Genomic DNA, 24017 nt, shown 5'->3' on the forward strand with positions numbered 1-24017 from the left:
AGTTTGGAAATGTTTGACTTGGGTGCTTTGAAAACACAATGCACCATAGCAGCCATCATGTTTTGTTACAAATGAGAGGATTGGAGAAAACCTTAAAGTCAGATTCCCTGAAGGCACAGTGGGATGAAAATCCCTTCAAGTCACTCTTAATAATTCGTATTTTGTCCTCATGTAATTGGGTCCTGACTCATTTGCTTATAAGAATTCTCCTGTGACATTTAGATTTTAATGCTAAAAGATTTTTTGTTATCTCCTATTGAATGGAAACCTTAACTTGAAGCATATATGCTTGATTTGCAGGTTTGCTGAAAAATAATTTACATTGATTCGGTATGTGTTTGTTATAAGAAACTATACTCGTTAGGTCTGTATAGAAAACCAGGTGTTCACATTTGTGGATATATTGGTCATAGGAAATTCATTGATTTTCCTCACTAACAACTCAGCTACGATATCTGCATTGATCTTGTTACATTTATTTAACCAAAGCATTTTCTTAATAATTTAGGAATATTACTTGAAATTACCTCTTTGTATAAGATCTATGAAAGAAGTTAAATAAATGACTTTAACCGAATAACTATAAGATCCAACACCAAATCTGGAATTTGCACCTAGGTATTGCCCACATGGGGATTTCTGGGACATGAGTTTGGACCCTCTGTCATCATGGCACTGCAACAAGGAAAGCCTTTTCTTTCTTTCCAAAGAGCAGACACTGAATTCAGGAGATGAAGTGCCAGCTTATTTATTTATCCACATACAATGTCACATGGCTCAGAAATGTTTCCTGGGCACCGCAATTACCAACAAACCCTCAATAGTAATAAGAGTGGCAATAATTATAATGTTTAACATTTATTTTTGGGTGCATCCTATCTGCCAAGCCCTAAGCTAAGCACTTTATATGTACTAAGTCATTAAATCCATACAAGAACCCCATGAGGTATGTATGGTAACCTATTTTACAGATGGGGAAACTAAGGCACCGTGAGGTCACTTGGCCAAGGTCACCCAGTGCATAGGTGTGAACCCAATCAGTGTGGCTCTTGGGCCGCTCTCTCAGCCACAAAGCCAGGATGCCTCCCAATAGGAGCAAGAATTAAACATGCCAAAATGACTATGAATACTCAGTTTTTTCAAATATATATTTCAAAATGCTGCTGCTTCCAAACACAAACCTTGTAAACAGAGCTATCAGGCAACAACCTTCACTTCCCACTGTTTATAACAGCAAACAACATTTTAACCTGAAAAACCACATTCTAGCTTTTGCTCTACTTATCTTGAAAGATCTTCAAATAACATCACTGTGGTTAAAGTTCATTTTAAAATGTGATCTATTTACTTCTACATGGATATCTGGAGCAGAAATGGTGACAGGATGGGTTTGGTAGAAACTGAATCTTCAGAGATTTTTTTTTTTCTTTTCCTTCATTTCTCTTCTTTCTTTTCTTTTTTGCACAATGAAAATGAGAATGGAACATCTTACTGGAAAGAGAAGCTCTTTCGTTCTAGAATATCAGAGTTTAGGCTTTTTAGGTCACAGGCTCAAGTCTCTAATTCACAGTCATATGAATGAGTCCCAATTATGCAGTCCTCTGTCCTCTCATGGCTTTGAGGTGGAGGGCCAGGAAGGACAGGGTGGGGGCGAGGAGACAGGGAGCTGAAGAAGCTGACTCTGCAGAAGCACTCTGGCCACGAAGGAAAGCACGGACAGACTGACTGGTGACAGACAGGCTTACTCTCTTTCTGCTGTTGGAGCACCAGGTGATAATGGTCCGGGGAAACTGACTCACAGAAGGTCAGATGTCCTGTGCTGGTAGGCTCTAGGTCAGAGGGGTGCTGCAAGCCAGGGAAATTTGGGGAATGTGCAAAGATGGCGTTGGTAGTCAGTATGTCCAAGCACTCCTGGGATAGAGCGGGCAGTGGCCCAGAATCCTGCCCTGCTGGAGATAGTCCTGTGTAGAGAAACCGCACTGTCTACAACATCACTAGCGAGGTGTACAGCAAGTTGATCAAACTCCTTCCAAAAAGAGAGAAATGTGTACATTAAAAACAGCCCCATGGACTCCTGCTATCCCTAGGAGTCAGGACACCTTTTCAAGGGGCTGACTCTCAAAGGCAGTCATCCACTGGCTGTTTTCTTAGGAAAATGCTGAATAGAATCTTCTCAGCAAGTTAATCATATTTAGTCTGGCCAGAGTCAAGATGTTTCCAAATCATCTGACTTTGTACAGTTTTCTTCCCTTTAGGGGAGGAAATAATTATGGCATCATTTTATGTTTGTACTGGTTCCTGGTAATACAAGATAACTTCTAATATACATAATTCCAAGGGAGTTTGAAAATTATTTTACTGGTTCAAAATGAGAGGGCCATTCCCTAAAACATAGGACAGCCATGTAAGATGAAATGCAGTCAAAGGTGATGTGCCTCTGGAACATATACAGGATGACATCTACCCAGAAGAAAGCAAAAGGGGGTTGATTCCCACAGCTGGGGACACTCCTCTGTCCTCTCTCCCCTCCTGTCTCCAACCTGTGGTCTAGTTCTGGTGTGCTCTGTCCCCCTCCCCCCCAACTAATTCTAGGGTCAACTGACCTTGCCCTCCTCCTCCTACGTGGGGAAGAAGCTAGTCTTCATTAATGAAAATATGAGATAGGAAAAACTGAAAAGGAACATGTAACATATCAGTTTTGATGCAAACAGTAAATGTTTGTGGAATGTATGAGCACAGCAACTTGGAATAATTGCCAACAATGTTTCCAGATATTTTGGCCTATTTATATAAAGAGGCACAATTTTGTTTTAAAAGAGGCCAATTAAATGTTAGAGACACAATGATATGGTTAAGAGACAAAGAAACACTTAGAGATGAAGAAGTTGCTATCACATCACGTCCCTGCTCAGACGCCTACTGGCTCCCCTTCCCCCATGCAGTCCTGTGTCCACGCCTTTGCACAGACCTTTCCTTTTCCCTACAATGCTGTCCTCTCTCCACCCCAATGGCAGAATCGTGTAGACCTCCTCTCCTCTCCCTCCACTTTCAAAAACTCCTGGCCGTCTTTGAAGACTCAGCTTCTAGAACAAAAAACGTCCTATGTTTTGAATTCCTGTAATGTTGTTCTTGGGTGGTTTACCTCATATCACTCTCTTGTAATTCTTGCATGTAAAAATTGTCTTACACACACAAGTGGAGTTTGGTTGAGAGCAGCAACTGAGGTTCATACTCATTTTGTCTCCCACGAAGTCTTGGATCGCTAGCCTTGGTGGTCAGTGCTCAGCGGCCAAGAGTAAGTACAGCAGCCACCATTTCAGAAGTCCTTGCTGAGTGTCAGAAACCCCACCATGTGCCTGAGCAATGCCTGAGCTCATTTCATTCTCACTGCAACCGTCTCTGTCGGAATGACTGTTATTCCCATTTAACAGATGAGGGGGCCAGGATGAAGAGAAAGTTTAAGTCAGGTCTCTAGTAAGTAGTCTACCTGAGATTCAGTCCCATGACTTCCTGATCCTTGAGCCTGTGTTCCTAAATGCTATCATCATACTTCACTACCAGATGAGTGTCTGCTAGCTTGTTAGAAATTGATTTCAGTTATTACCAACAGAGGAGATACAATTTATAAGCAAAAAGATCAGCAATCTAAAACAAACAAATTTAGGTCTGAAGATATTCACATCTGAATGGTCTCATTTCTGGGCATAGAAGGTTATCACTGACAAGTCAGGAGAAATGTGTCTTAGAATCACCTTCATTTTATCGAAGTGGAAGTGCTTTTATCTTAAACTCAGCACACCCTTAATTGTCCAAGAAACAACTAGCAGGAGCCAAATAAAGAGACTTCATACGGTTGAACCAGTACGTGAGGAGGCTGTACACCTGCCCCACTGTGATTGGGGCGTGTCTCTGCCTGCCTTGTCCCTTGTCATTGAAGACCTGGCATTGCCAGGGTGGACACACATTCAGCACATGCGGTAGAGACTCGCTGGGTCACTGTGATCTCTGAACTGCAGCCCTCCCTTTCTTCCTTCTCTCCTTCTGTGGCAGCCTAGTCTCTATGGGTTTTGTCCTCAGTTTCTCCATCTTGCACAGTGTTTCCCTGATGGAACTGACATCCAGTCTCCTGTGTGCGCTCACACTGTATGCGCTACATAGACAATGGGTGCCATGATTAGAGAGAACAACTACGTCAGCACTTGTTTGGGGATCATGGTCTCCTTAGTTCTTTTTGGGAAGGGGGGATTCTATTCTCCATACTCTTCAGTCACAGGCTAGTTATTAGCTGGCTGGAACGATCTGGAACACTAATACTGCCTCTCATCCAGCTTTCGTCTCATTCACTCCAGCCTTCTGTCATAGATCCAAGATAACCCCCTTCCTAATGAGGCAGCTCCATAATGTTAACAGTGTCATTCATAGTGCAGATAGCTACCTCTACTGTTCCTGGCCTTGCTGCCTGCTGGGTATCACAGGCCGGCTTCTCTAACCTGATGCTTTTACCAGCTTAGCTTCTCTGACCCTGGTTTGGCCAGCACCAACTTCTCCCCTGTCTCTGTAGTCCGCACTGGAAACGTCCCACAATGCCCTGATCCTGAGCTTGACTGAATTAGGACACCTTGGGATAATACTCACAGGGATTTTATAGTCTGAATAACTTGAAATCAGGTCTTGAATAAAAGGGTGCTTCAAAAGAACAGCAACTCTGACTGGTTCCAGATTCTTGGCACCTAGGTCTTGAAATACTTTTATGAAGTTCTTTAAAGAAGAAAAAAAAAGTGAAGTTAACTTCACAATCCTGCAGATGTTAAAAACTTGTTTTACTTAATAGAGGAATTTGCCATAATTTCTATACAATGATACATTTGAGAGCAATTCCATGAAACTATGCTAAGACTTGAGGGTGAGTTTTCTTATGTACAAGTTACTCCTTTTCTGAAGGAGTCTAACCAACCTCTGAGTCTGCGTTCTCTATCTGTAGGTGGCTGGCAAATCTGTTAGCGTCCTGCACTTCTTTTCCCCCTCGGAACACTTTGAGTAGTCTTTCCAAAGAAATCTTTTCAGTGTTTGCGTTCTCAGGGATATCTTCTTCCTTCTCCTCCTTTTCTTCTCTTAATTCCCTTTCCTCACTCATGAAGTTTCCCTCATGTTCAGGATATTCCTCAATTGGACTCATATCAGTAAAAGAGGAGGTCTGCACGATTTAATGAAGACAATATGAAGTCAGACTGAAGAGTTTCCAGTAATGGAGACATTTAAACACACCAATGTTGTCACACACTTTTCACGCAATGAAGCGATGGTGCCTCCCACAACCTAGCCAAACAAAGTACCGAAGAGAGCGTACTAACTGCACTGGAGATCACATCGAGATTCTAGACCAATTCTGCCTGTGGATACAGACACCTCTGTGTGGGGTGTGTCTTACCTCCATAGATGCTTCAGCTCACTGCACTGCCAGGCACTTCGGATTCCTCTGTAAGTGGACACTGGAGTGAATTAGTGTGCCTGATGTCTGGCTTCCGCACATGAATATAGATTTTTAAAGGATTTGCTTTGGAAACTGACTGTAGCCGAGAGGTTATGGCAAGTTAATTTCTCAAGCTTGATAGATTCTAAGAGCTTCAGAAACATTTGTTTGCATACCAGAGGTTAAACCCAACTAAACATTCAGATGGCAAAATAGAAAACAAATTGAACACAGAAAGTCAGGTGGGATTTTTACGGCTGCTCATTGAAACACGGCCAAGAGCCATGAAGTCGGTCGACCTCATGAGTATGGTAAAGAGTACAGTATTTCTGAAGTAATTTCTTGTGTTTCAAAAACCTGAAAAACATTCCTGCCTGTTGACCTTGTAATTATAGATCTAGGAATTGATTCTAAAAAAAAAACATTCATTTGCACAAAGACTTCTATATATGGATGTTTGTTCAGTGTTACAGCAAACACAGAAAATCTGCAATTCCAAAATCAGAGAGTGGTGACATAAATTATAGTATATTTCTGTGATGGAATACTATACTGCCATAAAAACTGTGGTTTAGAAGAGTACCTAGTGACTTGAGAAAACACTCATAGAGGTAAATACAAAAAAAAATCCATAAAATGATAAATACACTAGGATCCTCATTTTCTTATATATCTATGCTTATTAGTGAAAAAAAGAAAGGGGCACCTGGGTGGCTCAGTTGGTTAAGCATCCGACTTTGGCTCAGGTCATGATCTTGTGGTTCACAAGTTTGAGTCCTGCATCAGGCTCTGTGCTAATAGCTCAGAGTCTGGAGTCTGCTTCGGATTCTGTGTCTCCCTCTCTCTGCCCCTCCCCTGCTCACACTCTGTCTGTCTCTATCTCTCTCTCAAAAATAAATAAAAACATATACAAATTTAAAAAAAAGAAAAGAAAAGAGAAAAGAAAGATACAGTAAAGAGTTAACAAATGTTTACCTCTGGTTAGGGAATGGATGATTATTTTTTTCACTCATTGTTGTACTTTCCACATACTCTACATATTTGTATTTATTGTATTCACTGTAATAAACGCATATATGTGTGTGAGTTTTTCATGATCAGATTGTTGATATTTGATGATTTGCCACAGAAAAATGGGTGTTTTTGGAATGTTGACTGATTAGATGCCATAACACACCTGAATACCGACTCTCCTTTATCCCAAGAAAGGAAAAATGATAAACTTAGGCTTAAAATAAAAGGAGGGTTTCAATGTTTATAAATATTCAGTTCAGTATAAGCATTAAGTGCAAGTTAATTAGTCATGAAAGTTCTTTCCAAATAGGTATGAAAGCCCTATATATAAAAAGTTATGATACAGCAGGAAATGAAACCTGTGATAGTGGTAAGTCCCTTTAGGAGATTTGTAGGGGCTGTGAACAGTGTAATGAAGACAGGTTTCATTTGTTCTAGCTCTGTGTGGGTTGGGTTTCTATATCCTTTGGTAAACTGGGAATTTAATCTAATCTAAGACAGAGAGAGAATGCATTATCAGGTGAAGATTTTGGAATTAAGTATAGATCTATCTTTCTATCTATCTACCTACCTACCTATTACCCATCTATCTACCTATTCAAACTCTTCTCTATTTTAAACAACTGAAATATTACATTGCAGAAATGTGAAACTGGCCTTTTTGTGCCCACCTAAGATGCTTGGAGATCATCACACAGGTAGTGTAGGATGAATGGATTTCTATTTAGACTGCAATATAAATGTTACAAGGACACAATAAATACAAAGCCTGTGGGTGAATAAATAATTAGTCAGATTAGATGAGCAGGTGATACCTAAATAAAAGAGAGAAAGAGCCTTGTCTCTCTGCCCCATTTTCATAGACTAACTATTCAGAGGCCTGATATAATCATCATGGGATAAATGAATTGTTGCCTTTTGGTAACAGTCCCTAGAACAGTGCCTGGCCATGAATTTCTTTCATTCAATCAGTTCAGTCCCACAACTGAGAGGCAGAACAGAAGGTCAGTCCTTGGGACTAATATGGGTAAAGTGTCAAAAGAGTAAGATGGAATTAAAATTTAGATGTTTTGAACCCCAGCACTTCAAATGCTCTCCCAAGATGCTTTAACAAGATTTTTTAAATGTGGGAGTTTCAAACTCACAATTTACTGAATTCCAACATCACAACCCCACACCACATAGGCCAGAATGAACCATTTTTCCAAATGTCAACTTATTTAAAGCTTCACTAGGACCAGCACATACTCATGAATGCTTTGCTCTTGGGATTCTTTTAAGTTACCCAAGAAACTATGGATTTGAACAGAAAGTCTGTGCCACATTGAATAAAACAGCATGAGTCACTGAAATAGAGTAAGGAAGAATAAAATATTGTGGATGTTTCCAGTCATTCATGTGGAAAGCAAAAGCAGAGATCTGATTTAATGTCTTGGGAGTGAATATGGATCTGTTGGAGGTGTTATTTCTGAGTAAACTCATTATGGCTTCCTGGGATGAGGTTGCCCAGGAAACAAACACAGCTGGAAAGGGCACAGAAACAGAGTGGCATAATTGGAGGCAGGATGCCAAGAACAAGAGGTGAGCAAGAATGAGGGGGGTGGGCGGATTCTGTATTTCAAAAGCTCAAGCACCTTGGGTTCACCCGAAGCCAGGAACAGGCCTGTGTGTGGTATGTCACAGGCACACTCTCTGCCTCGTGCCCCTCAGGCCTGTTCTATCCCTGTGGTGTTGTGGAGCAGTTCCTGTGCAGTGTGCTTGGACTTTAGAAGAGCTTTGAGGAGAAGCACTCTAGGGGCATTGCTTCTTGGTGGGGCATTAGCTTCCCTGAATGAGTGGTTTAGGGACAGAGGGGATGCAGAGCCCTCCTGTGCTAGCTGGCCTGGCTGCTACTCACCCAGACAGCTGTATGTTGCTATAGGAACAATTCTAGCACAGGCTTCCTTTTTCCTGGACTTTCTAGCTCATTGCAGCCTCCTGGATTCACTATTGCCTCTGATGGGAATGCCTGCTCTCCTCCTTTCTACCTTAGAAACAGAATTCCATTCCTCCTCGCTCTCTCCTCTTCCAATCTTTCCCTCCATGTTTATAAACATTAATTGAACATTTGCTATGTGGCAACTACTGTGGTGAACATGAAGGTGGGTAACAGGTTGTCCCCAATTCAAGGTAGAAATAACTTATTAGAAGGATTCAATAGACAAACAGCTGCCTGAATTACTAGCTCTTCTTACTTCCCTCCTTTGTTCCCCTACAGTATGCTCTAACACAGCAGCCAGAGAGATCTCCATACATTTAAAGTCAGATGGCCATATTCCAATAACTTCTCATCTCATCTCTCAGCAAAGTCAAAGCCAAGGTCCCTACAGTGGCTCTTGGGGCCTTCTCCCCCTCATTTATTTTTCTTACTACTCTTCTCCAGCTCATTCCTCTCCAACTATAATGGCTGGTCTTTGGAATACACCCAACACCCCCTCCCGCCCCCCCGCCCACCCCCCCACCACTGTCTGGCTTTGGCATCTGCTGCTGTCTTTACTTACAATTGCAACTACCTTGCTGTTCTTCCCAGCGTTGCAACCTACCCCAGCTCCTGTATTTTTCCCTATATTATTATTTTCCTGTAGCATTTATTATCATATGATGTAGTCTATATGTTACTTACTTTATTCCTCACACCAAGGGTGGTTCCCAGTACACAGAGAAGCTGGGAAAATATTTGTTGAATAAATGCATGTATGCATGAAGTGGTGCCCAGCCCTACCAGAGAGGATCTGAATCTAAGGGGGCCCCGTTGAGAGCTCTCAGTGTTGCTCTTGAGTGTCAGGGGAAACTTCGTGAATCATCTGGTAGTTGAAATGGGCCCTGGATACTGGGGAGGCCTTGAGCCCTTCAGAATGAGATGAAGGGGACACCAGGTGGAGGCAATAGCAAAAACAATGATAGGGAGGTGGGAAAAAGGAAAAGACAAACACCTCTTCTGATCAGTAAGACCCTATGTTAATCTGTCCTTTTCGCTGTGTTCCTTCCATGTCTGGCACATTGTTCACCCATTGTTTTCTGCACGGATGGGGGCAATTAGATGGAGTCTCTTTAGGGGAGCAAATCAGCCTTCTTCTGTATCCCTTGCAGACCACAGGGCTATTTACAAAGTGAATTACATAATTAACTGATCCACTCAATGAAATCTTTACTGAGCTCTGTGCCAGTAATTCGGGTTCAGGGTTGTGACAGGTTCAGAACAAGACAGATGGCACCTCCCTGCCCCCTGGGTGCTTACAGTCTAGCAAAGAACTGACCTGAAGAAGTGACTGTGAGGAGGATCATGAAGGGAGAAACATAGAACTCTATGGAAACATACGGCAGGGGCTGCCTGACATCACCTGAGGTCAGGGAAAGTCTCCTGGAGGACAGACATGAGACTAAGATCTCCTGGCAGGCCGCGATCCATGCCAGAGTTAGCTTAGGGAGGCCCAATCTATGGGGGGAGGGTACAGAAGCATCCCTGGGGAAGCGGCAAATGCAGTCCCAACAAAGGCAGTCCATATCTGACTCCTTATTTACTTGGGAAAACTGAAACTGGCCTTCTACTATCTAAGAAGACAGAATACTTGAATGAAATAAACACTCATTGCTGCACTTTCTGTCACTGTGCAGGTATTGAAGTAGCATCTACAGCACATCAGGTTGAAGAGCCTTGAGTTGGCAGCTTACTGGGCACCTGTCTGGCCTCACTCTGACCCTGATGGAAGAGGAAGGACATCTCTTGTTCATTTGTCCCAGGTCAAAATTTAGTGTTGCATCTCAGAGAGTCTATTTCTTCCTAGATATGAAAGCTGTCACAGAAACTTCCTTCTTTCTTTCTTTCTTTCTTTCTCTCTTTCTTTCTTTCTTTCTTTCTTTCTTTCTTTCTTTCTTTCTTCTTTCTTTCTTTTTAAGAGAACCCAGCATAGTCTATTTTGACAAACATGTATGAAAGCCAAACAAGTGTGCCTAGGACATCTGAGGAATTTGGACTGGGCAGTACCCCTCTGTCCTTTGTGTCCATAAACGAAGAGAGAAAAAACATTCCATTACAAGGATCACAGCTTTGTCCCCAAAATGTCAGAGGGATACTAAAAAGTCATGCAGAAGAACATCTAATAAGTACATTAGTTTGTACTCTGTTCTGAGGCTTTTCCACCCAAGACAGCCAGGGAATGCCAAGCCTTTAGAAATCTAAAAGGGAATGTGAGGTTTAATTAGCTATTAAGCTTGTCTTTAGATGTGGGATATACAAAGTACTTGTGGGTTTCAGGAGACTGGGCTTTGGCCTGAAACACTATCAAGTGTCACATGTATGTGGGATGTCTGAGGCCTGGCTTGTTGCATGTAGACTTTCCACACAGTATGACAGATAGATTGGGTTGATACCCACTTATTCACTTATCAGGATAAGTACTTCATGTAAAATAAAGGCTGTCCTTTACAGAACAAACTTGGATTCCACCAACAAATTTTGAGCAAATTTTGACTTTACTACAAAGGTTTTTGTTTTTTGTTTTTTGTTTTTTGTTTGTTTGTTTGTTTGACAGTGGGTCTCTAGTTCTTAAGCCAATTGAGTAAAGCTTTATTGAAGACCTAGTGTGTGTAAAGCACTGTGTTAGGTATCCAGAAAAATACAGAGATGAAAAAAAACTTCTGTTGTTAGAAGTTTAAGATCTTCTGGTAGCCCCCTCCAGACCCCATTGCTGGTCCATTTCTGGACCACAATTACCTTTTCTGCAATAAAAGTAGGAGTTTTGGTTGGTTGGAAGACGTGAGTCCCAATGGCCACACTGAGGGCCCTGTAGACCCCTTCCACAGCATCTGGATGACAAGCAAAATAAAGCAGCATCTGTGTGTAGTCAAGTTGAGGTGGGTCCTTCTCATAGTCAGCAAATAGCCTAAAGAAAAACTGTCACACAAGAAGAATTCTGATCAAACATAAAAGGTGAAAACTGGTAGTTAATAGATGGACAGGCAATGAAAGATCCTTCCAGGAGCTTTGGAATATAGCCACTTTCTGAGGATTGAATTAGTAAAAGTAATATATAATGAATAGTATTAACTGAAGAATATGCTAAGTTAAAACACAGCATAAATAAGGCTCAATATTCTAATTTTAAAGAAAATTGTATGCTAATTAATGGTATCAACATATTTAGGAAAGAATGTGATAATAATAATAATAAAAAAAAACATGTGGGGATGACATGTGAAGCAGGAAAAGGGAACCACAGAACAAAGACCCATCCATCTATCTATCCTCATCACCATTCTGACAAACTGGGCCCTGACTACTAAACATGAAGCTTCTGGTATATCTCCCTACCCTGAGTGGCAAGAGGGGGAAATGATAACCAAAGCCACTGGGACTCTAGCCATTAAAATCTTTCAACTGGTCAATCCTGCTCTGAACTTCATACTTAATTTGTTGACAGTAATGTGGACTCTTTCCACTGTGAGTTCACACTGGAGGAGAAAGTGTGCTAACCACTGAATATCAGTTTTGTTGGTAATCTCTCATTCATTCTAGATGACTGAGCTGGAAGCCAGCTCTATATGCAGTGTTTTGTGCATTTGGAAGCAAGAAAAGCTAGTGTGTGGGAACTCAATATCCCCTGAGCCCCCTCCCCCCCAAAGAAGCTCAAATCCTGGGACTCACAGGTCACACCCAAGCACCTACATGGGCCTGTTTGTAGAGAAGACTCCTTTCCTCAGTGAGCTCTTCTCGTATATGTACAGTTAGTGGCCTGGAGAATCTTCTTTTTTTAATTTAAATTTTGATAAAGTAGATGATTCTTGAATGGTCTAAGGTTTAGACTATGAGCTATATGAGCTTTGCACATATGGCAAGCTCCTAAATGATTCTAACACTGATGGTCCTGGCCTAGACTTTGAGAAGCAAGTGCCTAGATCCATAGATACCATGTTATTCTTGGCTACCCACAATACTTACAACTATGGACACACATTTAATTAGACAGAAGAGTAAGTTTCTGACACTTGACAAATCCAATAAAAATTTAAATAAAAATAACTTTGATAGGGAACTGCATAAAGTCTTTATGTTACAGAGCAGGAAAGAATCTCAGAGGTCAATGGAGTCTGCAAGTTCATTTGTTCAGTCACTTTTATCAAAGTTAACGGAGTGGTACGTCTGCTGTAAGCCAGGCGCTAAACTATCCTGAGATGCTTAAAACCACTCTCTGACAGTAGGGGCACCTTTTTCATGATCCAGCTGGTGGGTTCCTTCAGGACTTTGTGTTTTCTTCATGCCCTCTTGCCTCTGAGTTACTCCAGGGATGGCCAGCTGGGCTTAGAGTAGAAGGGAGACTGACACTAACAGAGAACCATGGCAGGGTCCCTGAGTGCTTATCTTCCATTTCTTTCAAAGGAATTGTTGAACTTCATTATGACTTCCACTGAATTGCACTTATAAATGCTGTGCAGGTGCATCATTATCTTCATTAACAAAGCAACCAAATATTATATCTTAAAAAAAGATGTGAAAAAATGAAATAATCTGATATGTAGACTCTTTCTGTAATTACACAGGCTTGATTTTAAGTCATTGGATTGAATATTTATAAAAGGTAAAGCTTACTGTGTTCCTAAGATCATTTAAAATATTGTAGTAGGCAGAATTCTAAGAAAGTTTCAAAGGTTCCCACTCCTTGGCATATTTATCTTGTATAATCTCTTCTCCTTGAGTGTGGATTGGGTTTGTGAATGTAATGGGAAAGTCACTCCTGTGAGTAGGTAGCCTTATATAGCAAAGGTAAAGAGATTTTGTAGATGTAAATAAGGTCCTTAATCAATTGGTTTTGAGGTAATCAAAATGAAGCCTGATGTTGGTCCTGACCTAATCAGGTAAGCTCTTTGAAAAAGGACCCAGGCCTTAAGGAGAGATTTGAAGCCAGAGAGATGCTCTCCTTCTGGCCATGATGAATCAGACTGTCCAGTTGTGGAGAAGGTCATGTGGCAGGGAACAATAAGCAGCCTCTTGGGCTGAAGGTCTCAGTCCTACAACTGCATGGATCTGAATCCTATCAATGATCCATCTCAGAAGCCAGTCTTGGAACAAATCTTGGAGTTGACCTCAGATGACAATGCAATCGCAGCTGATATCTTGATTTTTGCCTTATGAGACCCCGAGCAGAGGACTCATCTAAGCCATGCCTGGACTTCTGACTCAAGGAAGCTGTGAGCTAATGAATGGGTATTGGCATATACTTATTGAACACCTAAGATGTGCGAGGCATGGACTATTCTAGGTGCTTGAAATGTATTCACTAAGAAAGAGATAAAGATGCCTGTTCTTGAAGAGCTTACTTTTTAGAAGGGGAAGACAGACAATAAAGAATACATTTTAGAAGTTGGGTAAATTAGATAGCGATTATGGGAACACACAAAAAAGTAGGCCAAGAAAAGAGGAATAAGGAGTAGAAGGTGGGGAGGGGAACAGATTGCACGGTTGAGAAGGTAAAATTTGAACAAAGATTGGAGGGAGTTAGCCAGGGAGCACATCTGGGGTAAGAGCATTATAGGCAGAGGGAACTGCTGAGGCCAGTGTCCTAAGGTGGGCATGCACCTTGCATGGTTACACCATAAGAAGGCAGGTGTAGCTGAAGCAGAATGGGCTGGGGCAGAACAGAAGGAGATGAGGGAGAGAGGAATAAGGGCCAAGGCCAGGCTGGCTTCTTTAGGACTTGGGCTTTTCCTTTGAGTAGAATGCAGAACCATGGGGGGTTTTGAGGAGAGGCTGCCATGATCTGCCTGTAATGTGAACTAAGACAAGGGAGGAACAGGGAGACCCATCATGAGGCTGTTGCCATCATCCAGGTGAGGTTGACTGTGGTTTGTTCCAGTGATGGCCATGGGGCTTAGAAGGAGTGGTCTGATCCTTAGTATATGTTGAAGATAGAACTACCAGAGTTTCCTGAGGGACTGGACGTGGTGTTTGAAAAAGGAGAGAAGATTTGGGTATGAGTCCTAGGGTTTTGGCAACTGGAAGATCAGAGTTGCCAGTAACTGAGAGGAAGAGGGCTTTGGGTGAAGATGGGAGTGGTGGGGTGGCAGGGACAGGGGTTCGGGTGGACACAGTGAGCTTGAAATATCTACTAGAATGTTCAAGTGGAGATGCCAAATGGGCAATTGCATGTAGAAGGTCTGCGAGAGAGGTCTGAGGTAGGAATAGGCATTTGGGATTTGTTAATAATCAGATAGTATTTCAATCCTGGCCTCAACAAATATGACCAGCCCAAAGTAATAGAAGGATTTCACATGAACAGAAGCTGTGGAGAAATTAAAACAATAGCTGTGAATTTGAATATGGAAAAATTGTCTTTTCTCAGGAAATCTCTAAGGATTTTAAAATCCTGGAGTAGTTGCTCTTGGTGTTGAGTGTGTGGGAAGCTGGGAAGCCAGGACATGGCCTGTGGAACCCTGTCAGTCATAATGAAGTGTGCTGTCACTGTCACAGGACAACAATGTGATTGCAACACAGACGTGTCTCAGGGTTCCTTTCTTGGATGCAGTGTGGCCTTTCATCCAGTGCCTAGGACTCTGGGGTCATCCAAGGCCACAGACAGTGCTGATGGCCTATCTGCAGGAGCCCTGCCAGTGTGGCTCAGAGGCAAGCCCTGGGTCACCGAGAGCATAAGTAACAAATCAGAAGAGCTGGGTGGGACCCAAGACTAGTCCAATCCCTCTTCTTAAGAAGGTACAGAGGCCCTTGGTGTGAAGGGACCTGCTCAACATCCTCCAGTGAGTCATGGCAGAATTGGGGACAGAGCCCAGGGCTCCTGACTCTCAGAATTCCTTCTTCACAGAGCATTTTCCCTTCACTGATTTGGTCTTTCCTATTCTAATTACAGCCAAGGACGTAAACTTGTTCTGTTGTTTTATCTTTTTTCTTTGCACACCTTTCCTCAGGATGTTAACCATTAGCTGTTCTTCTTCAACCAAGCAGAGTCAGCAAGGCTAGCTTCTGTGTAGCTAACACTTACATAGGGCTACTCTGTGCCAATCACTCACTCTGCACAACAACCCTGCCAGGGAGGTATTGAAAGAAACCAAGGTGCAGAGAGGTTAGGTAATGTCATCAAGACCTTGAAGCTTGCGAGTATTGGAATCTGTGCTTTTAATCCCAGTTTAAGAGCACTGAGACTTATGTAATACTGAGCATTCAGTCTCTGACGCACTGAGGGGCAGAAAACACCACACCTTTCTGTCCTCTGGACAGCACATTCACATGCACACGCTCACACACGCATGTCAGCTATCCTCTGCCTCACTTCTTTCTCAGGCTTCATGGTCCTGTCTCTGCTGCCGACTTTGTTCCTTTCCTCCATGTCACTTCCCAGCAGTCTGGATACTGATATGTGGGAGCCATGCCCTCCCTAGTGACCCACAGGGCCTTCCCTGCTTCACTGCCTCACAGTCTTAGGGCACAGTCTACCTTCTGGCATTAGCTCCTGGGTGAGCAACTGAAGGGCTCTGCCCTCGGTTGACATTTCTAAAAATTTCTGGTTGGAAAGCAAAGTGCTTTCACGTGACATCATATTCAGATGGCCAGGTTCTTTGCAGAAGAACCTGCTTACGTTGCCCACAGACTTGTTCGAAAAGTCATAGAGAGATGGCCTTCCAAAGGCTTTACAGGGTTGGTCTCCATCCTCCAGTTTCACACTGAAAACCCCCACCATGACCAAGACAAAAAACTGTCCCCACCCTTGCCAGTCTCAGGTCTTGGCCTTTGGTAACTCCTTGACCCCTTTCTCTTATCTGCTCTCCCGCTAGCATCTGGGAGAGGTGCTTGAACACTGTGCATCCAATTGAAGAGAACTTTTCACTTTAAGTTTGTAATTAGAGTCATGTTCAGTTTCATACTGCAGTTATGAGCAAATGGCTGCCTGGAAATTGGACAATCAATACACCTACTTTGCAGAGATGTCTAAATCCACAGCTCAACTTTTTTCATAGTCTATTGAATTTGGTTGTATTAGGTATATTTTCATATTTTAAACATTTACACTCAAACCAGAGTACTTTACATATATTAAGGTCCTGTTTTCTATTGTGGCCTCAGGGATAGAGGCTAATAATATTATTGATAATAATAATATTGATAATAATATTATTGATAATAATCTAATGGGTCATGGGAAATACTTATGCAACCCTTGGTATGTTGTACAAGTTAATCAAAGAGAAATGAACAAAAACATATACAGTAGTCCCCATTATCTGTGGTTTTACTTTCTGTGGTTTCAGTCACCCATGGTCCACTGTGGTCCACCTCAGTCCGGAAGCAGATGATCTTCCTTCTGACAAATCATCAGAGGGTCTCTAGTAGCCTAACACTACTTCCCAATGCCTACATCATTCACCGTACTTCATCTCATCATGTAGGCATTTTATCATCTCACATCATGACAAGTGAGTATAGTCCAATAAGAAATTTTGAGAGAGAGAGACCGTAGTCACATAACTTTCCTTACAGCATATTGTTAGAATTTTTATTTTATTATTAGCTATTACTGTTAGTCTCTTACTGTGCCTAATTTATAAGTTAAACTTTATCATATGTATGTATAGAAAAAAACAGTGTAAGGGATGCCTGCGTAGCTCAGTCAGTTAAGTGTCCAGCTCTTGATTTCAGCTCAGGTCATGATCTTACAGTCATGAGATTGAGCCCTACATTGGGCTCTGTGCTGGGCATGGGGCATGCGTTAGATTCTCTTTCCTCTCTCCCTCTGCCCTTCCCCTGCTTGTGCTGTACTATCCTCAATTTCAGGCACACACTTGTGGTCTTGGGATGTATCCCAAGGTGGAGTGGTTACTGTGTTCGTAAAATGATTGCCCTTATCCTAAGCTTTTAGAATTGGAAGGACACTTAGAGACAGATGTGTTGAGTAACGGCTTACCTGGCAGATGAGAAAAGTGAGACCCGAGGGATTACGAAAATTGCTCAAGATCACACAGAGAGTTAACAGCAGGGCTCTGTCTTAAGGTTTTGGTCCCTGCCTCCTCCCTCAGAACTTTTCTGTGCTGCTACCTTATGAACATTAAAGTCTACAACTGGGGGTCGGGTGGGGGTTGGAATCTGAAACAAATTACCAAGTGGAAGAAAAGATTAAGAAATTATCAGTGTTATAGTAGTGAGGTTTTTTTTAAAGGATCTCAGCAATTACCTCTATAAGAAGCTCCTTTCTATTGAATGGCAGGGGTTCAAGGGGATTTTCTGGAATTTTTAGATCTTCATCTCTCGTAAACCACAGACCAGCCTATACAAAAAATAAAAATGAAAATTATTAAAGGATTGTTCCTCTCAAAGCCATAGGGATTGAACTCATCTTGTTCAACTGTCTAGAGCACTGGTCTCCGAAATAGGGGGCAAAAACCAAGGGGATGCAGGAGAAAATACCAGAACTTCCACTTACACATATTTTGATAACATTGTTGTCATTTTTATTTAAAAATTTGATAATGTAAATAATGTATTAGTTCAGTAGTACACACGTATAATTTATAAATGAAAATCCACATCTTGGGGGTCCTAGCTGTATTTTAGCCATCATGTGATGAAGTTTGGAGGTCACTGCCCTAGATCTTGCCTGCATGGCGATATTCTGGAGGGGTCTGCACTCATAACCCTCGCTCACATTCCTCATGTTTTGTTCATGTTGCTCTCTATTCCCAGAGTCTAGTGTGATGCTGCCAGTGCACAGTGTTGGAAAAACTTTTGCTGACTGACTGACTGACTCAAGAGCTCAATGGCCTACTCTTTAATGACATCCCTCTTTTTCAGCCCATTATGTGATACTAATCACAGAATCCTCTGATTCCCATTTGGCAATGCCTCTCTCTTCCTTCCTTCCATCCCTACTCCTGACACCTTGGTGCAGAGCCTCTTTACTTCTGTCACAGGCCACCCCAGTCAGCTCCGAGTTGGTTTGGTTTCTAGTCTCCCTTTTACTTGTTTCAGCTTGTAGTGTGCAACCATATCACTTTCCTCAAAACTTTAACCTTGTCTTATCATTCTCTGCTCAGAAACATTTCCTACTCTTGCTGTGTTGTTCACATCATCCCTCCTACCTGATGTGACTTCCTGCCCACCCATGTAAACCTGCACATCTCTGCATTCTCTGTTCCAATCACACTTCCCTAGAGACACCTTCCTTGATCTTGCCTCTGAACTCCAATTTGATTTGTTTATACCACACACTGGATATTTGGCCCATTCCTTTAGGTGTTGCCGTTCATGCCTGCTGTTGAACATGTCTTAGGTTTAAAGGATATGTCGTGTCATGCTTAATTTTTGTACATGGTAAGCACTTCATATTCATATGAATTTTGTTCCTAGGTCTAGCTTTCTTACCATCTTCCAGAGTGACAACCCACTCTCAGCACTATTTCCAAGAGGCATTGGCTTGCTTAATCTGACTCTGGCCTATGCTCTTCCAAGGATCACCTGTGCTTTGAGAAAAGGCTGGAATGGCATTGGGTAACTTGTCAGCGGATACAGGTCCCAAAGGTGAGACCTGGGGTTTCTTTTAATTTGTAACAAAGGAGATGCTGGTCATGTGGAACCCTGTGAGAGAGAAGACCCAGGAGAAGCTTAAAGTCCAGCATGAGCTCAGGCTTTGAATGTGCTTTTGTACTGACCAAGAGGAGACCCTTGCCCAATAGCTAATCTGTGGAGGGTAAGTACCACTCAATGGGAGAATAGAGGTAAAGAACATAGGTAAGAGACATGATGGGGCACCAAAGTTCAGAATTACCCTCCTGTCTTAAACAACAAGAAAAATAAACAACATAAATGAAAGATGATTTTCCAGACATCAGACAACAGGCAATACAGCACATTAATTCCTGAACTAAGGAAAGCTACCAAAGAGTCCTATTAGTGTTCCAGCCTGGATGGAGTTTCTAGGCTTCAGTGCCAGGAGAGGCATCCAAATAGAGCCTGGTGACCTTCCTGATTTGAGAAGGCAGACTCTATTATTGAGGCAGGCTGAGATGGCTAGAATTTTCAGAGTGGACTACTAAAGATGCACTGAGGACAAGCCATAGAGATCCACGGAGGGATCTCTGTAAGTCTTGAGTGATAGCCAATCTGTGGATGTGTGTTTGTGGAAGATACCAGAAGCTGGAGAAAGAACCAGAGGAAAGGAGTAAGCTGAACAATTCCTGAGACACACACAGGGCTGGGAAGAGTCCATGTTACCACCAGGCAGAGTGGAAGGATCTCCTCAAACACAGGCATTGAAGAGAGCCCCCAGGAGATAACTGCCTTAACAGTGGGGCCAGATTGGCCACTCTGGACCCATTCTTACAAATTTTATTGTAACCTTGAGAGGATAGAAGTGATCCCAAGTAACACTGATGCAGGCCCAATAATATTTAAACGTATATAAAGTTGGGCATCCAACAAAATAAGATTCACAACATCTGGCATCCAATATAAAGTTACTAGGTATTCAGAAAAGCCATGACATATGACCCATAGTCAGAAGAAACATCACTCAAAGAAAACAAAAACAAAAATGACACAGATGATAGAATGAACAGAGAAAGATGTTCATTTGTCTATTCTAAATACATTTCATTTGTTCAAGGAGATAGAGAAACACATGCATATATTGATAGAAATGGAAGATACAACTAAGAACCAACCTGAATTATTAGAGACAAAAAATTTAATAACTGAAGTGAAAAATACACCACATGGTATTAATAACAGATTCAGTTCTGCAGAGGAAATCATCAGTAAACTTGAAGACATAGGAATAGAAATGAATACAAAGTAAAGCATAGAGAAAAAAAATGGGAAAAAAATGAACCAAGCCTCAGTGACCTCTGGGACAGTACATACGTGATTAGATTTTGAGAAGGGGTGGGGGTGCAGAAAAAAAATTTAGAAAAAAATCCTCAAAAGTTTCCAATCTGACAAAAATTACAAAACCCACAGATTTTCAAGAGCTCAGTGAACCCCAGGCAGAAGGAACATGAAGAAAACCACACCAAACGACACAGTAATCATTGCTGAAAACTGGGGATGAAGAGGAGATATTAAATGAAGCTAGAGGGGAAAAAAGGAAACAGAGGATCTCAAACCCTCCTACCATTGCTCAACCAACACTCAATTCCATGTTTAATTGTTCCAATGCACAGGAATTTCCCCTGATCCTTAAAATCAAGGAATCATTCATACTAGTTTTCTAATAATATATGCTATTGCATAAATTAAGAAAAAATCGTGTATTATGCACACAAGAGGACCACTTTAGAAAGGAAAAAAAAAATTAACCTGACTGGAAAACAACTTATAATTACTAAAAAGTCATTCGTGGGTAGATCCAACATGGCAGAGAAGTAGGAGAACCTGAAATTCCCTTGTCCCTTAAACACAGCAGTGTTGAGGCCAAAGGACTTTGAATTCGAAGAGTCCAGGCTGCTGAGTGAAAGAGATGCCTTTGGGGACCCCCGGGGACAACGTGGTGGGCCATAGGTGCGTGATTGTGAACTGGGAGAGATGAAACGGGCAGCATAGGCATGGAAGGGAGGGATCCCCTTCTGCGGAGAGACAAAGGGAAGAGAAAAAGAAGCTGGGAAAGTGTAGGACTATATCTGGATGAGAGAAAGACCATGGATGGGGATGGAGAAAGATCCAATCTCTCACTGCAGGGCTTTCTCCGAACTGGGGCAGGCTGCCCAGTTAGCACACCTGGGAAGGAAGGGAGTCAGTCCTGGGCTCCTTAACTAGCTCAGAGGCACAGTCCGCAGTGGGAGAAAGCAACCCCTTCCCTGGATGGCTGTGGGAAGAAGGTATATAGCTGTTCAAAGGGCAAAAACTGCCTGCGCCAACCAGCCACGGGCCATATATATAGGCGGCGCGGAGCAGCACTTCCCTGGAACCGGGGTGCAGGGAGAGGGACCCTTTAAGACATTGGGGTTTAAATCCCAGCTTAGTGCCAGGGAGGTACGGGAGTCATCGGACCAGGACAAACTGCCTCATTGGTGCCAGTGGGGCACTGCAAGGATGGCCTGAACAGAGTGGTTTGGGCCACCAGGTCTGGGGAGGTGAGACTGTGGTGTCACCATTTTTCTCCCTGTCACTGACAAGGTGGGGCTTCAGGGAAGGACAGCAGGCCCACAGTGGAGGTGGGACCCGCCTACACCAAACCACGCCCCTCCGTGCCTGGTAACTGTAGCGGGATTGAGGCTGAGTCACCACACAGTCCCTCCTCCAGACCAGCGCTGCCATTGGTTCCAAGGCATCCAGCAGTTTTGCATTTCCTGATTTAATTCTTGGACAATTCTTATTATATATATATAATTTTATATATTTAAATGTATTTATATTTAATACAGATTATATTATGTATAATATACATATATGTATATATGTATATTATTATATTATGTATAATATAATGTATACAATATATAATATATAGTATAATATAATATGTTATACATAATATAATCTGTATTAAATATAAATTATATATAAATAAATACATATTAAATATATAATATATAAAAATTATATATAATATATTTTATATATAATATATAATTATATATAATATATACTTTATATTATATAGTTATATATAATATATATTATATATAAAATATATATATTTGATATATAATATATATATTTTATGTATAATATATATATTTTATATATAATATATATAATTTTTTTCTTCCTTTTCTCTTTTTTATTTCTTTCCTCCTCTAATCTGGTTATTCTGGTTGTTGGTTTGTTTAAGCAGACATATTTAATCTATTCTCTTTATACCTGTTCTACCTCTCCTTCTTTAGTTTCCTCTCTCTCTCTCTCTGGATTAAGCCATACAGTTTCTCTGGTCAATTTTCTTTTCTTTTCTCTTTTCCCGCCCCTGTCGTTTCTCTCTTTGTATGAGATAAGGCCTCTTCCATCAACACCGCTCCCACCATGGTTTAGTTGTAGACGGTGTTTCTGGCTTTTTGTTTTTGTTTGTGTTTTGTTTCATTTGTTTTTGTTTTTTGTTTTTTGTTTGTTTTCCTTTCCAGGGCTACTTCAATGAACAAATTAACGCACACCTGGTGGAGGGTCCAAAACATCACTATGAGTACAGAGATAAAGCAACCAAAGTCATAACAACAGAGAGCAAATAACACACGCCTGAAGGGCCAGGCCCTGGACAGTGTATTACCCTTCTTTAAGAAAATAGTGCTGGGGCGCCTGGGTGGCTCAGTTGGTTAAGCGTCTGACTTCGGCTCAGGTCATGATCACATGGTTCGTGAGTGCGAGCCCTGCATTGGGCTCTGTGCTGACAGCTCAGAGCCTGGAACCTGCTTTGGATTCTGTGTCTCCCTCTCTCTCTGCCCCTCACCCACTCACACTCTGTTTCTCTCTCTCTCTCTCAAAAATAAATAAACATTAAAAAAACAAAGTAGTGCTCACTGGTGCAGGGCAAATAGCAAGATTTAAAACACATAAGGGACAGAAAACTAGTCAAAATGATGAAACAGAAGAATTCTCCTCAAAAGAAATTTCAGGAAGAAATGACAGCTAAATAATTGCTCAAAACAAGTATAAACAATATAACTGAAAAAGATTTTAGAATAATAGTCATAAAATTAATATCTGGGCTTGAAAAAAGCATAGAAGACAGCAGAGAATCTATTGCTGCAGAGATCAGGAACTAAAAAATACTTATGTTGAATTAAATAATGTTGTAAATGAGGTGCAAAATAAACTAGAGGTGGTCACCATGAGGATTGAAGAGGCAGAGGGGAGAATAAGTGAAACAGAAGATAAAATTATGGAAAAAGATGAAGCTGAAAAAGGGTAGATAAAAAAATTCTAGACCACGAGGGGAGAATTAGAGAACTAAGTGATTCAATGAAATGTAATAATATCTATATCATAGGAGTTCCAGAAGAGGAGGAAGAGAGAGAGAAAGGGACAGAAAGTGTACTTGAACAAATCATAGCTGAGAACTTCCCCAATCTGGGGAAGGAAACAGACACTGAAATCCGGAAGGCACAGAGAACACCCTTCAGACATAACAGGAATTGATCTTCTGCATGACAAACCATAGTGAAACTGGCAAAATACAAAGACAAAGAGGGAATTCTCAAAGCAGCTAGGGACAAACGGGCCTTAACCTACAAAGGTAGGCACATAAGGGTAGTAGCAGACCTATCTAATGAAACTTGGCAGGCCAGAAGTGAGTGGCAGGAAATATTCAATATGCTAAATAGGAAAAATATACAGCCAAGGATTCTTTATCCAGCAAAGCTGTCATTCAGAATAGGAGAGATAAAGTTTTCCCAGACAAACAAAAACTAAAGGAGTTCATCACCAACTAAACCAGCCCTACAAGATATCCGAAGGAGGACTCTGTGAATGGAATGTTGCAAAGACCACAAAGACCAGAGACATCACTACAAGCATGAAGCCTACAGATAACACAATGACTCTAAATCCATACCTTTAAAATAATAACAT

At 41.6% G+C, this 24017-nt stretch overlaps 1 protein-coding gene across 1 annotated transcript in view; it reads right to left on the minus strand.

Moving 5' to 3' along the window:
- Positions 1-24017, minus strand: part of LOC122494681 (sperm flagellar protein 2-like) — a 189668-nt gene that overhangs the window by 1276 nt on the left and 164375 nt on the right. The window contains exons 33-36 of the mRNA XM_043600038.1: positions 17698-17790; positions 11238-11417; positions 4955-5194; positions 4636-4758 (exon numbers count right to left, since the gene is read on the minus strand). Coding sequence (XP_043455973.1) covers positions 4636-4758; positions 4955-5194; positions 11238-11417; positions 17698-17790 — 636 coding nt within the window. The remainder of the gene's footprint in view (positions 1-4635; positions 4759-4954; positions 5195-11237; positions 11418-17697; positions 17791-24017) is intronic.

Source organism: Prionailurus bengalensis, chromosome A1, assembly GCF_016509475.1.
Source record: "Prionailurus bengalensis isolate Pbe53 chromosome A1, Fcat_Pben_1.1_paternal_pri, whole genome shotgun sequence".
Classification (NCBI taxonomy): domain Eukaryota; kingdom Metazoa; phylum Chordata; class Mammalia; order Carnivora; family Felidae; genus Prionailurus; species Prionailurus bengalensis.